Source organism: Trachemys scripta, chromosome 24 (assembly GCF_013100865.1).
Source record: "Trachemys scripta elegans isolate TJP31775 chromosome 24, CAS_Tse_1.0, whole genome shotgun sequence".
In the NCBI taxonomy this organism is placed as follows: domain Eukaryota; kingdom Metazoa; phylum Chordata; order Testudines; family Emydidae; genus Trachemys; species Trachemys scripta.
Genome location: NC_048321.1, coordinates 3,731,709 through 3,747,142, shown reverse-complemented (window position 1 = coordinate 3,747,142; position 15,434 = coordinate 3,731,709). Strand labels below are relative to the sequence as shown.

The window sequence follows — 15,434 nt, the reverse complement described above, 5'->3', positions numbered from 1 at the left end:
GCACCTGCAGGTGAACATGCTTCACAAAGAGATCGCTCTGTATGTGACCTCTCAGTCCTTGTCCTTCAAGGAAACCTGCACAACATCTTCAAAAGAGGAGCCTGGTAGCTAAAATTCATACATTTGCTTGACACTAAAAATCATGGATAGAACAGAGACACTGGATTTATGGCTTATTACAACAATCTGTAAACCCCCCCCCCCCCCCACACACACACACACACCCCTACCTTTCTTTTCCCTTTCTATGATTGGAGAGGTGGAGGTGTTAACAGGCCACTTCACTTTGAAATGTGTTAATCCTGATGCTAAACAATCTGTTCTACCTTGTATTTAGCTGTGACACCCTGAGTACGTTTCCCAGCCCTGAGGAAGAGCTGTGTGTGAGCTCCAAAGCTTGTCTCTCTCACCCACAGAAGTTGGGCCAATACAAGATATGGGGTGGGGCTGGAACCTGGCCAAGGCCTCAGGGTCAGCACTGTTCTCTGCAGGGATTTGAATTGGGCTGGGACATGGGGGTTAATAGATGCCTTTGGCCTTGCTGGCTGCTCGTGGACTTTCAGTTCCCATCTATGGAACTCTTGTACCTTACTGGGGTTGTGAGAGGTGTTTGTGCTGCTCAATATTTGGTCAGCTCCCCCCCTGCTCACCATATAGTGGAGCTCATCTCACTGCATGCAGTCAAGAGGTGTCCCCATATCAGTGCTGGAGCCTGGGGTCACTTTGGGGGGGTGCACCCCACTGCGGTAAGGAGGTATAGGCCACACTACAATTTCCTCCCCAAGTCTGGACCTGCTGGGGGTGGAGGGGGCACTTCTGCTTGGCTTGAGCCAGGGGCTGGGGAGTCATTGGCTGCTGAGATCGGGAGGGAGGGGCCGGAGGGGAGTGGGCAGCTTTTTCAGACTCTCCACCCCCCAGCTATGGGTGGGGGGAGCATGTTCTTCCTCTTCCCTCGCTGTCTGCTCCCCAGCTTTGTAATTCATACACAAGTGGCCAAGGTTTATCATATGCAACTGATCATCTGTGAGGCAACAAGGTACGTCCAGCCCTGCGCTGGGGCCTGAGCTGAGCCAGTGGGGAGGACGCCTCTTCTTACTGAGCCCCCGCCCTGTGGCACAGCACTCACCAGCACTGCGCTGGGGCATTGGGGTGAGCACTGATACACAGGGGAAGGTGACACTTACTGAGCCCCCACCCCAATCTCTGCAGCACAGGGCCCCCGAGCACCGTGCTGAGGCATTGGAGTCTGCACGGACCCAGAGGGACGTGCTCTCTACTGAGTCATGACAGTATTTCCTGCGGCATCTGGATGTTCTTTAGCTATTGATCCAGCCCAGCCCTGCTGGGGTTGGGAACCCTGATGAGATCCTACAAGTCCCAATGTGGCTGAGCTGTTCTCTAACCGTGCAGACTGCGGTCCTGCTCTCCCGCTCTCGGTACCTCATACCTGGGGCTGCGCCACCTCAGGACTCTAATTTCTTTGGGTGAATACAGCTCTGGTCCAGGGCAGCCTGTGGGCCGATTCTGCTGCTTAGATTGGGCTGCATCTGCTGCTTATTCAGGAAATGTACTTAGTTCAGTGCTGGCTTCAGTAGGCGCTGGGCCATTGGCTAGCACTTTTCATTGTCAGTTCACTCTATGGACATGAGCTAATGAGTCCTCACAGCCTCCTGGGGAGGGGGGAGGGGTCTCAGGGCTGTATTCCCTTGGACAACTGGGGAGACTGAGGCAAAGGCAGGAGAAGACCCCAAGTCCCGGGCGTGTCTCCCCAGCCTGGCACCTCCTGCTGTCATTTACAAAGCGATGCTGGCCTGGTAGCATTTCACCCCACTCTGCCCGGGGTGTACGACAACAGAGAGCCCAGGCTGGGAGTCTAGCCTGTTCGAAAAGTTCTTATCCCACGCTTGTCACCAGAGCCTTTGAGCACCTTCCTGTCATGCACTGAGCAACATGACTGACACCTGTGGGTGGAGCCCAGAGCTCACTGCACTGCCTCTGGGTTTACAGACCTGCGGGTGAGCAGAGATTCGGGCCCCTCGCTCACTTTAGTGGCATCATGAACGAGGCCAGCTGGGGCTGAGTGTTAGCTCCTCCCCGATGCACCACGTTCACTCGCTAGGCCAGCGTAAGGCATCTCTGGGCCAGCTTGGCTGCAGCACTGGGACTTGGAGCCAGGCCCAGAGTGCCCAAAGCCCAGGAGTCTCACCCTAGATCGCCAGGAGAACCCCCATTTGCTGGGCAGTTTGGTGCAGTTTACCTCCTCTCGGCAGGACAGCTAGGCACTGGAGCCCACAGAGACTGCAGAAAGAGCCAGTCCCTACAGCTCTCTGTTATTCTCTATGGAGGGCAAAGGGGGATTCTCCATTGTTCTCGATGAGGGAGGGGATTCTCCATTGTTCCCTGTGGCTGGGGGTGACTGTGACCCAGGTGCCCCAGGTTGGCACCAGACGGGTACACAGTTCCAAGTCTATACCCAGGGACATGCCCAGACAGGCATATTTCCCCTGTGATCGCCATCCAAGGACAACTGAAGGTCCCTAGAAATGGAGGGGGGGGCTCCCACAGGTGCCCAAACTGTGGCCCCCCCCCCCCCCGCACCCCTTCCCCCCAGGCCTCGCCCCTTCCCTGAGCCCCTGCCCTTGCACCACCCATTCCCCCTGAGGCCCTGCCCCTTCCCCGAGCCCCTGCCCTTGCACCACCCATTCCCCCTGAGGCCCCGCCCTCTGCTTGTTCCTCTCTGCCCCCCCCCCCTCCTGTCAGTCGCCCTTACTACCCGTAAAAAGCGGGAAGGCATAGCCATGTCCTCCTGGCCTCCCCGTTCCGGCGCCCGGTGCCATCTTCACAGTATTCCACCGAAGGGGGCTGTGATGAGCGGTCTCTGCTGATTGCTAGGAACTCTCTGGGTGCCACAGTTATTGCAGGATGGATGTTTGGGATGTCAGAGTTATGTAGCATGCAGGATATTGTGTCCAAAGCTGCTGGAGGGGAAGCAGGGGACCGGGGCAGGGTGGTTCGAGAGCTCATGAGGAGGGAAAACAATTGACAGCTTTTGCCCCAGCCATGTCCTAGTTATGACAAGAGACAAAAGGGCTGGAACTGTATGAAAGGAGAACGAAAGGCACAAGAGGGGATCCCTTATGGAGGCAACCCTCTGCCAGCGCGGGTGTCTCGTGAAAAGTGGATCCCAGCTCTCTTGACTAGACAAGGTCTGTATGGACTGACAAGAAGTCGAGGGGCTGGGTGCGATGAAGTGGGGGCGTACAGACAGGTTGGAGGGATCAGTGCCTGGGGACAGAGCAAAACGCTGGGGTAACTATTGCCAAAGATTTAGCCACACGTTCTCTCTGCTCTGCCCCAAGGACTCGCTCAGGGAGCCAAAGGGCTGGGGGGTACAAATTGCCAGCCTGAGGCAACTCTAACAGGTGGGGGAAGAGACAGCATGGTGTCTAAACTCAGCAGGAGAGAGAAGCTTGGTCTAGGTTTTACTTTTCAAAGAATCCACTGCAAAGGTTTACGGGTCTATAAAGACCGGGGTGGGAGGGTGAACCTCAAGTGATAAGCAATTGAATCAACTGTCTATACAATGATGTTGTATTGTAGAAGTGTATAGCATGAGGTCATTTCTGAAAGCCAATGACACGCTGGGGATTACTATCATTGTGAAATATCTGTAGTAAACACCATAGGAGGAAATACGGATACTTCATGATATTATGTTTTCAAGTCTGTGAGCAAATGGGGAGACAGGAGGGAATGTCACAGCTATTTACCTGTCTCCTATGTTAATTAAGCATGGTGGACTCAAAGCAATGGAAGCCCCGTTTATATACAGGAGAACAGAGAGCCCACATGAGGTCAGCCTGCATCTTGAAACAAGCTCATTTAACTTAGGAAGATATAAGCAAGGGCGGAAGCCATCTTTGGCATCCATCATTAGACTGAGGCTAGGTCTACACTACCCACCTGAATCGGCGGGTAGAAATCAATCTCTCGGGGATCGAATTATCGCGTCTCGTCGGGACGCGACAATCGATCCCCGAATCGATGCTCTTACTCCACCAGCGGAGGTGGGAGTAAGCGCCGTCGACGGGGAGCCGCGGAGGTTGATTTTGCCGCCGTCCTCACAGCGGGGTAAGTCGGCTCCGATAGGTCGAATTCAGCTACGCTATTCGCGTAGCTGAATTTGCGTATATTAAATCGACACCCCCCCCCCCCCGTAGTGAAGACCTGCCCTGAGACAAACGAGGAGCTCCTACAAGCTGAGAAAGAGGGGTCCTTCAACGAAGGGGGGGCGGTGTTTAAGGTCTCTGGGATCTTAATATTGGTGAGAAACCAGCTGGAACCAAGCCTGTATCTTGCTAGATTAAGTTTTAGACTCTTAGATGCTTTTTCATTGTTATTTCCTTGTAACTCCTTATAACTTTACTCCTTTAATTTGGCATCACTTAACCTGTGTCCTATTGTTCATATATTTATATCATATGCCCTTGCTGGGTGTAAGCAAAGCTGGTGGAAGCCAGAGTGGGGCTATGGACAGGCTGCTGGAGTCAGAGCGGTTGACCTGGGACTGTCCAGCACAGAGACGCTGGCTCAGGGTGTGACCTGCATGCTGTTTGGCTGGTTGTGAGTGCCCCAGGTTGGAAGCTACAGTGTCAGAGCACTGTGAGGCACCCAAGGTTGCACAGCAAGTGGTGACACAGCCCCGCACTGGTCTGGATTGCCCCCGAACTCCATCACAGGTGTCTTTAAGCAACAGGGGGTCATCTGAGGGGCCAGCCCTGGGCTGGGCAGCGGCCATGTGGTTGCAGCTCTCAGGAGCGGGTGCTAGATAGAAGATTTGTGCCCCAGGAGTGTGCCCTGAGACTGGGGCAATCCCCGGACTCTGTTCAGACTGGGGGAGGAGGACACACTGGGGACTCAGAGATTGGATCACCTCACAGTACACCGAAAAGTGGCCAAGAGAGGGCGCTCAACTATAGCTGTGATGCAGGTGGGGGAACCTCTCCATTGTCCTCCATGGGGGGAAGGAAAGGGGGGCCCTTCATTGTTCTCTGTGGAGGGAGGGAGACTCTCCATTGTTCTCCATGGGGACTGCTGAGGACTTTGGGCCTTTCCAGCCACTGGAGGGCAATATAACCACACAGCTGAAGAGTTCAATCCCCTCCAGCAGGGGGCAGTGACGCGCACACGCTGACACACATGCTGATCCAAACACACCAGGCGGTGCTGACCGGGAGCCTGAGGGACAAGGACCCTGCTCTGCCTGCAACACACACACCTTGCACACCCACCCCATCGGCCGCATGCTCACACGCTCACCCTCTGCTCCGAGCTTTGCACCACGCGTGACGCTGTGAGTAGTCGCATCAGATTTATTGCTCCTGGGACCCCCTTCCCGCCCCCCGTCAGGTGATATCACCAGCTCTTTAACGCCACAATCGGCCCACGCGTCTCCTCCTCTCGCTGCCATGGAAAGCGCCCAGCCCTGCTCGGCAGCTGCCCCGGGGCTGTTGGGAGCCGGCCACTCACTCACTGCACAGCCTTCTTCCCGGTCTCCAGCAGCTTGGTGAGGAGGTCCACGAATTCAGTGTGCAGCTGCTTGGCGATAGGCGAAAGCTGCTCATTGGCCTGCTCCAGATAAGCCCTAGGGTGACAGACACCTGGTTCCTTAGAGACGGGCAGGACTTCGCTGGGGAGACGCAGCAGCCGGGGCCCTGCCTGCCTACAGGGCATGGGGACTGCACGCTATACCATGTGGGGAAACTGAGGCACAGAGCAGGCCTTTGTCCTGCCCAGGCTCACACTGGACTCATTGGCTCCTGGCCCCCTGCTCAGCCTCAGACCATGCTGTGTGCAGCGGACTGGGCTGGAAATGATCCTCACTGTAGCCTGGGACTCAGCTACTGTGGCTTTTCTGTCCTTCCCACTCCACCTGCCCTGCCTTGCTACTACGGGCTGGGGTGGCATGTCAGAGGCTCTGGAGCAGGGGCAGGGAGCAATCTGCTCTCCCAGCACTGCAGCATTAAAGTGCTGAGTCTCTCCAGCTGCTTGTGTGCATCCAGCAGACTCTGCCCGTTCTGCACTCCCCATTGCCCCTCTCCCTCCAGGTCACCCCACCCCCGGACAGCAGCACCCCACCTCCACACTCCCCACAGCAGCCCATACTTTGCCTGGGTCTTTAGTTCCTCAGTCTTCGCCTTCTCCGGCAACTGCTTGCTCAAGTATTCAGACACCGTGTGGAAATACTGGGTGAAGACTTCCGGGAGGCTGGAGCCTAGGGTTTCTGCATCGCGCTTCACCACAGCACCTAGGTGGCCCGGAGAGCTGGGTTAGGCCCCTGCCTCATGCAAACTGTGGGGCTGGGGCGATCCATCATCCCCATGGAGTCCAGGAGGAGATCCATTAGCCCCATGGGGCGGGGGGGAGTGAGGAGATCCCTCAGCTCCAGTGGGAAGGGCCCCAAAGATTGTGCCCAGTTCCCTGCGCTAACCCACTAGGCCACACCCCCTCCCAGAGCTGGGAATAGAACCCAGGAGTTCTGATTCTCTCTGCTACCCTCTAACCTAGCCCCTCCCTCCCTGAAGAGGCTGGCACTGGGTGGCGAGGGGGCTGAGATCGGGAGTGTACAGGGAAGAACCTCACCTGCCAGTGAATCCAGCTCCTGCCGAGTGTGCGGCATGGCCCATCCCACAATGATCCCGGGGCCAGCGCGGACGGACCATGCCGGGGGTGGAGAGCATAGCCCTGGCGAGGCTCTTACCTTCCAAGCTGCACACGCAGAGCAGCACCACGGCCAAGACCAACACCTTCATCGTGACAGGCACTGCGCTCCGGGACCTGCAGGGCAGAGGGGGCTGGGAATCAGCAGCTGCCCCAGCCAGCCCCCTTGTCCCTGGCTCACCAGTCAGGCCCCTGGGGAGGGCCTGATTAAGGAGAGAAGCAGATGGGGGCTAATTACCCCATTAACAAGGAGACCAGCCACAGGAGCCCAGGAAGGCCATGAGGGGGCAGGGAGGTGCACCCCCTTTAGGGAAGGGCCAGGAACGCTGGCTAACAGCACAGGTGCTGTGGAGTGCGAGGCGGAGCGGAACGCAGGGCATAACGGCCGGGCGGTGTCTGTAGGACAGAAGGGCTCTGAGCAGGACATGCACAGGGGAACCCCCTAACACGGGCACCAATGAGAGCTGTGCGGGAGGGGGTCAGGCTGTCGATCTCCCCAGCATGACAATGGCCCTCTGCCCTGGCATTCAGCTCGGCCAGGCCTTGGGGGGGGCTCTGCACAGCTGATCCCTGCCTCCCCACCCGTGTAGGCCGAGTCCCTGGGAGGCCACAGACAGCAGCGCAGATTGAGCGGGGAGACAAAGGCTCATCCACCCTGGGACAGGGAGGAGGCAGGGGGTAGTTGTGGGCATGGCAGGGGCTGCCTGGTAGCCCAGCTCCGCTGGCGGCCAGGCAGTGAGACTCCTCCAGCAGCGGCTGCGGGGGACCCACCCAGGACCACCCCCCGCCCCCGAGGCGCTGCACAGGGAGCCGGGGGAAGCTGAGGGCAAGCAGGCACTTACCCACCCTGCCAGCCAGCCCTGTCTGACCGGGTCCTGTCCACACCACGGTGCCCATCCATGCTGATGAGGGACAGCATTTCCCACCTCTGCCAGGGGGGAGGGCCACTGGGCCAGGGCCTGGATGGTATAAGTGGCCCTAACCCCACCGATGCTCCCAATGGGGGTTGGACACGCTCCCGTGTCTCCCCGCCCCCCAAGGAGCATTTCCAGGGCAATTTCTGTTTATAAAATAAATCGCTAATTCCCCTCTCCCACTGCCACGGCCGCCCAAGCATGGGCCAGCACGGAGCTAGGGGAGCTAGACCCAGGGGAGCCGAGCAGCCTCTGGGAGGGGGAGGCAAAGGGGCTGCGTGCCCCATGATCAGTGCCAGCAGCCCAGGGAGCAGCACAGGGCTGGTGGGGCCCCATGGAAAGACACTAGGAAGAGGAAGGAAATAATTCAAGGGTCTGTGATGCTGAGAGCAGAGCTCATGGGGTCAGCTGCCCTGCCCAGCCATGTCCCTCCCTGGCCCCTCTCCCTGCCCCCGCCCGCTGCCCCCTGCTTCCCTGCTCAGCTCTGCCCCAGCCCTGCATGTCCCCAGGTACCCCACTGTCCTGCTCAGTCCTGCTATGCCGTGTCCCTGGTCTCCCACGCTTCCACCCCATTTCTCAGCTCCCCACCGCCCCCATCTCTTCCCCCACCAGCCTTTGGATCCTTTGGGCCAGGCCCCCATGCATTTCCAGAGGGCAGGGAGGGCTCCAACGGGGGATGTCTCTGACCCTTGCTCTCCTGGGCCCCCAGGACAGGAGGGTGGGATTTGCCTGGCTTCCCCTGCCTTGGAGTGGATCCTGACTCATGCTGTGGCCTGCAGCCTGGGGAGCCCTTGGTGGCTGCAGCCGTGCAGCTGGGGGTGACGGGGGCAGGGGATCTGAGTCCTGTGGGAGGCCTAGAGAGGGGCATGAGCAGCTCAGCCTCACCTGGTGCCCCCCCACCCCCCGGGGCCAGCTCCAGGGTGGCTCTCGCTGGTGGGTGGCAGAAGTGGCACCAACTAATCCAGTCCTGGGGCAGAGGCTCTCTCACGCCCATGAGCCAGCTGGGCTCCGCCGAGGCAGGCGGGAGGCAGCTCTCAACCACCCAGGGAGGGCGAATCTCGTTTAAAAAATCCAACGTTAATTCCAAATCTCAAACAAGCTCATTGTTTCTCTGTAAACCGCCCCCGCCCCGCTCTGCTCTGCAGACAGACCTGCCGGACTGCTCACCTGAGGCCTGGGCTAGAAACTGGTCAGGAACAGCAGGTGCCCTGGCTGGGGCTGCGGGCACTTATATCCCCTGGCCTGCTGGGCCAGCCCACGCTGCCCACTCATTGGTCCCCCGGCCGGGGGTTCGCTGCTGTGCTGGGGAGGGGAATGTGCTGATGTTGTGCTGTACAATCACTAACTGGCAAATCCCTGGTAAACAGGCCGGGGCTAAGGGTCGTGCTGTGGGGGTGTGCTGGCCAGCGCACAGTGCATGGGGCCAGCGGGACAAACACCAGTGTCACCAGGCAGTGTCTGAGGCACTGGCTAGGGTCTGCTGGGCGCCATGGGCAGTATTGCTACGGGCACTGCAGCAGCACGCTCTGTCCCTTTCAAGGGGTAGTGGTGCCCGGGGCCCGCAGTCTCTGTCCCGCTAAATCCCCCCTTTAAGGAAACGTGTTTAGGGGAGCAGCAGACAACCTGGGGAATAGGGCCAGTGTTAATCAGGGAGCTGGTTAAAGCCTGGCTGTGGGGTGACCCTAGGAGCAGGGAGCCCCTGGAAGCAGGGCCGAAGCCTGGCTGCGGGTGGGCTGGGGAAGCAGACCCTGGGTGGAGAGGCACAGGGGGAAGGGTTCGGGCCTGGAGGGGCGGGGGGCAAAGGAGATGGTATCTTTATACAGACTTGATAAATTGGGCCCCAGGCAGGGGAATGTGCCAGGAAGGCGGCTGTGAATGAGATACAGGGGAGGAGCAAGGCAGTGGCGTGCCAGGCTGTGCCACAAAGGACATGCTCTGGGGTGGCACCCACCCCACTGGCATTGTCTCTTTCCCCCATAGCGCCTACACGTTAGGAAAGGGGATTGCACAGTGGATCTGCTGCAGGGAGTCAGAGTTGAGCACAGCCCTGGATGTGTCTGACCAAGAGTGAGCTCTGGGGCTGGGCCTCACCATAAGGTGGAGCAGGTATCAGGCTTCAAGACAGGTCACTGCAGGGGTCAGGAAGGAATCTCCTATTCCCCTGTGAATGGGGGGCCTGGAGAGGGCAAGCGTGGGGCTAGTGGAGCTGGACAGGGCGGTGACTCAGCCCTGCCTGTCATGTGCCCCACAGGGAGAGCATTAACCCTTACAGCCTGTGTGGGGTGCACAGGCCAGCGAGCAGGGAGGGATTCTAGCTGCTGGGACCTCGATCCAGGAAGGAGCCCGGAGCCAGCCAGCCTGCCTCCCTGACCCTCACTAATACCTCCCACCGGAGCCACCAGATCACAGGGACAGCCAGCTCCTAGGGGCTTAGCCAGCATTTGCCATGGGAAAGGGCTGCACTGCTTGGCAGGAGGGCACGGGGCTGGAACCCCCTGGGGGTGTCTGATCCATGGGGCTGGGGCTGCTGGTTTGCTAGCTGACCTGGAGCCCTGCAGGGGAAAGCTGGGTGCAGGCTGGGGGGAGAAGTTTCCTGGCTTCCTGCACCCCACCAGCCCCTGCTCTCCCTCAGAGCTGTCCTGCCTGGACTAGTCTAGTGCACCTGCCTGTGCGCCCAGAGGCAGTTGTGAGCCAGAGGGTGAAGGACAGTGTGGCTTAATCTTATCACTCACTGACCGTTAACCTCCAACATGTCAGGATGAGTCAGCGGGACGGGGGTGGGGGGTGGGGGGGAGAATGGCCCCATGGGACATTCCAGGTTAAGCTGTGCAGGGGGGCGGAAGAGCACTCATTGCTCTCCAGCTCCTGTCCTTGGAGGATCTCAAAGCCCTCGAGCAGCATCTATATATCAGGCCCACAGCCCCTGGGGAAACAGAGGCACAGAGCCAAGGCGTGACCTGCCCAAGAAAGCCAGGAGCAGCACTCCCCCTCCTGTGCCTAAGCACTCCACAGAGCACCTAGGAGGGGCTTTCGACTGCCCCTGCCACAGGCCAGCGCCCAGCATGAGGGGCCTGGCTAGGTGGGCCCATGGCAGAGAGGGAGAGCAGCTGTAAGGTTTCCCTGACACTGACTCAGACAAAGCTCCTCAGTGAGTAGCAGCAGAAAGTGGCTTGCTGGCGCTCTCCTGTTGTCACATGACAGGTCCCTGGAGCTGGCCCAGTACTAAGGGCCCTGTGGCTTCACCGGCCACGGGATTATGGGGAACAAGACCTTGGGGCAGCCGGCAATGGGGCTAGCAAATCCTTGAGCCCAGAAGGGCAGGCCAGATCCTCAGCCCTCATTGGCCTAAGCGTGTGGCCCTCTGCGGGGGCTGCAGGGAACCCTGAGCCCTCCAGCTGCATGTGCCAGGGCAGCCCTGGCCGGGGGAGGGCTCGGCTGGTGTGGGGCCTTGTAGGGAGAGAATGGCCCAGTTTGGCAGCAACCCCCGCCCCATGCAGGTGGGGTGTGGGCTGGGGTTCTACAGCTGGCCTGGCCTGGCCTGGCGGACAGCGCTAGGGCGCAGGGTGAGACCCCCATGTCGCTGTGCCTACAGATCCACAGCCCCCAACCCAGAGGTGCCGGACAATTTGCTTTTCCACTGGAGCTTGGAATGACCATGGGTTTGGGTCACTGCCTAGGTTTGTCCCGATGTTGGCAGGACGACTGGGCGCTTGGGGGATGCGCACAGGGTCACCCGCCCAGATCAGAATCTCGCTGACATTAGTGCGAAGCCGGAGTCACCTGCTGGGGATTCCCCCAGCTGTAACCGAGAGCAGAGGCCAGGCCAGGATCCCATCCAGGCCCAGAGGACGTGTGTGTAGACAAACCCCTGGGACATGCTCGCTGCAGTGTCTGGAGCTCCTAACTGGGCAGCCTGGTGTCCTCTGTGGGTGGCGCCATCATGTTCCTCATCCCTCTCCTCCAGCCATTTGCTCAGACATGCTGCAGACTGTTAGAGGAGATGCACACTGTGCTCTCACCCACCTGTTGCATCTTTCTTGCTCTGGTTTTCCTTCATTTAAAATGAAAATCATTGGTGGGTGAAAATCAGCCGCTCACTCCCTGTGTACAGAGGAGTCCCAGTCAATGAAAGAACCTGCAGCCTTCCCCCCGCCCACGCCCGTAGGGCCCAGGTAGAGTTACCCAGATCATCTTAGCACCAGCATTTCCTGACTTAACCCCTGGCGTCTGTAACCCAAGCATTGCCCTGGGTCGCAAACAGCTCTATTCCATGCCAGCTCTACTCTGTGTTGGCACAGCCCCACTCCCTGCCCTCTGGGTTAGGGCCACCTTCCAACACAGATGGGCCTACTCCACCTGCCCCACTAAAATGGGGCCCAGGCAGGAATTCTCCTAAAGGCCAGAGGTGTCCGGGGCTGAGTTTGGGCTACCCCATTTTCTGCAGTCCAGCACAAACCATCTTGGTCAGGAGGCACCGTCAAACGGCTGCATGGCTGCTCCCATGCCTGGCTGCTTCCCTGACACAAGGAGAGGCCCCATGTTGAGAGAGGCCCCGTGTTCCTCTGTGTAAAGGGCCAGTTATATAAGTGCCACCCCCACACGGGCAGACCTTTTCTAGGCTCCTTCCCCACAGCTGGGAACACACCCAGGACAGGCACGGTCGCAGGCCCTAGGGGGATGCAAGGGGGCAGGCCCTGCTGGTCTCCTGCCTTCACAGCCAGAGAGCAGGAGGGCAGCGCAGAGGCCCTGCCAGGCTCTCTCCCCCACGGCTTGGTCACTTTGTTTGTTTGATTCTGTTTCCAGGAAAGCCCTGTGTTGACAGCGGGGAGGCAGTGGGCCCTGGAGAGCAAGCAGGAGCTGGCCAGTGAGGGCCCTGCTCCAGCTGGGTCACAGGGTGCAGAGGGCTCCTCTCCTTTAAGTGGGGTGGGGAGGTCACTAACATGCCTGGCCTGAGGCAACATGGCCAGGACCCCACCCTGCAGGGGAATCACCTGGTCAATCTGGGTCCTGTGATCGGGGGTCATCGGAGGAGGTTCTGGGGAGAAAGGGATGAGAAAGAGGCTCCCTCCCCCATCAGAATAGAGAGCTGGAGCAGGGAGAAAACAGGTCTCCCTTGCCCCTGCTGATGTATGTAACCCTACAACTTCCCCTGCCCCCCAGTTCATCCGCTCCCTCATTCAGCAGCCAGCTCCCCTAATGCTGCACTCCAGCCAGTTCCAGCCCCCCAGCTTGGAAACACCCCCAAACCCAGCCCAGGGTCAAGAAACTGCAGCTGCTCAGACCCACTGCTGGGAAGCCCCATGGCCATGGATTCTCTGTAACTTGAAGTCTTTAACTCATGATTTGAGGACGTCAGTAACTCAGCCAGAGGTTAGGGGTCTATTACCTATGTAATAGGTTACCATACGTCCGGATTTTCCCAGACATGTCCGGCTTTTTGGGCCTCAAATCCCCGTCCGGGGGGAAATCCCAAAAAGCCGGACATGTCCAGGAAAGTAGGGAGGGAGGGACCGGCGGTGCTCGGCCGGGGGCCGGAGCCTGCTGGGGCCGGCGGTGCAGAGCCGGGGGCCAGGCCGGGGTGCTCGGCCGGGGGCCGGGCCCGGCGGTGCTCGACCCGGGGGCCTGGCCGGGGGCAGCGGTGCGGAGCCGGGGGCTGGGCCAGGGATGCTCGGTCGGGGCCGGCGGTGCGGAGCCGGGGGCCGGGGTCGGGCGGTGCCAGGCCAGGGGCCGGCAGTGCAGAGCCGGGGGCTGGCGGTGCGGAGCCGTGGGCCGGGCGGTGCTCGGCCGTGGGCCGGCGGTGCTGGGCCGGGCGGTGCTCGGCCCGGGGCCGGGGGCTGGAGCCGGCAGTGCGAGGCCGGGGTCGGGGGCCGGTGGTGCTCGGCCGGGGGTCAGGCCGGGGGCCGGCGGTGTGGGGCCAGCGGTGCTTGGCCGGGGGCCGGCGCCCCAGGGCCCGAGCCAAGCCAGGCGGGAGACGCCGGGGCCAGAGCTTCAGGCTTCCCGCGAATCAAATGTTCGCGGGAAGCAGGGGAGGGGGAGGGGCAGGGGGGGCGAAGTGTCCAGGGGAGGGGGCGGAGTTGGGGCGGGGCTGGGAAGGGGTGGGGCTGGGGCAGGGGCGGAGTTGGGGCGGGGCCGGGGCCCGTAGAGTGTCCTCTTTTTGGACGCTTAAAATATGGTAACCCTATATTACAGGAGTGGGTGCAGGAGGTTCTGTGGCCTGTAATGTGCAGCAGATCAGACTAGATGATGACGGTGGTCCTTTCTGAGGTACAAGTCTGTGAGCCCACCCCCATGGGTCCTGCAGGGTGGAGGGTGGGGGTGGAAGGTGGAAAGAGCTCAGCATGGCTCCCAGACCCCAGCCCTGGCAGGGAGAAGCCAGGGATCGAGAGTGAGGGACAACCATTGCCCTGTCCTAGGCCCTGCTCGACCGGACCCAGGGGAGCTCACATTCTGCTTTAATACACACTGATGAGTTTCCGCCCTCTTGCAGGAAAATCCCTGCCCCTGGAGGGGCCCCAGCCAGGCACAGTCATTGAACCAGATACAGAGGGATCACTCAGCCCCCTGAAAATGCGGCCACCTGGGGGGAGAGGGCTAACAGTGAATAGCAACAGTGCCAATGGCTCGGAAAAGGGAATGTCCTACAGAAAGTGTGTGTGGGGCTGTCTGGTTTGGGGTGTGTGCAAGCCTCCAGGGGCCCCTCCCCCTTTAACCAAAAATGGTGGGGGATGGCTAATGACCATCAGGCGCTTCACAGACACTAGTGATCTCGGCCCCACAACAGTCAGGGGGTCAGTATCACTGCCCCATTATACAGATGGGGAAACTGAGGCAGAGAGGGGCAACAGTAGGGTTACCATCCGTCCAGGTTTCACCGGACATGTCCAGCTTTTTCAGCTTTAAATGGCCGTCCGGGGGGATTTCTAATAAAGTAGAAATGTCCGGGATTTCCCCTTTCCCCTCATTCAGAGTGCGGCGCGGCTGATTGGACGGCTGGGCCTGATTGAAAGCCACTCTCAGCCACTGGGGCCTCTAGCAGCCAGAGTCCCTCCCCCTCCCCCACTCCCTCCTCCCCCGCAGAGCAGCGCCCCAGTGTTTGGCTGCACGTGGAGCTCGCAGTTCTCCCTCGGCCTGGTAGGGGGGGCAGGCAAGGGACAGGGAACGGGGGGGTTAGATTGGTCGGGGGTTCGGGGGGCCTGTCAGGAGAAGGGGGTGTAGAGAGCGGTTGGGGCAGGCAAGGGACAGGGAACGGGGGGGTTAGATTGGTCGGGGGTTCGGGGGGGCTGTCAGGAGAAGGGGGTGTAGAGAGCGGTTGGGGCAGGCAAGGGACAGGGAACGGGGGGGTTAGATTGGTCGGGGGTTCTGGGGGGGCTGTCAGGAGAAGGGGTGTAGAGAGCGGTTGGGGCAGGCAAGGGACAGGGAATGGGGGGTCAGGGGTTCTGGGGTGGGCTGTTGGGAGAAGGGGTGTAGACAGGGACAGGGAGCAGGGACACTTAGATAGGGGTTGGGGTCCTGGAGGCAGTTAGGGTGGAGGGGTCTCAGGAGAGTGCAGTCAGGGGACAGGTAGGGGATTCTGAGGGGGGCGGGGCTAGGGCAGCACCCCGTGTCCTCTTTTTTGATTGTTGAAATATGGTAACCCTAGGCAACGGGAGCTGTCCAGGGTCACAGGTGCCACACCCGGCTCTAGCACCTGGTCCCTCCGTGGCCCGTCCGGGCCCGCTGAAGCACAGCAATGGGTCAGAGGGGGGCAAACCCCAAGGCATTGCCGGGGCGGGGCCGGGAGACCAGGGCGAGGGGCGCCTG

General features: G+C 60.2%; 1 protein-coding gene across 1 annotated transcript; it reads right to left on the bottom strand.

Moving 5' to 3' along the window:
- Window positions 1-5,357: 5,357 nt before the first annotated feature.
- On the bottom strand, window positions 5,358-8,886 carry APOA2 (apolipoprotein A2). Its single transcript, XM_034756833.1, has 4 exons — window positions 8,802-8,886; window positions 6,761-6,837; window positions 6,166-6,307; window positions 5,358-5,644 (listed from the first exon to the last, which is right to left on the bottom strand). Exons 2-4 carry the CDS (start codon window positions 6,810-6,812, stop codon window positions 5,530-5,532), a joined length of 309 nt encoding a protein of 102 aa, XP_034612724.1. The 5' UTR covers window positions 6,813-6,837; window positions 8,802-8,886; the 3' UTR covers window positions 5,358-5,529.
- Window positions 8,887-15,434: the final 6,548 nt, after the last annotated feature.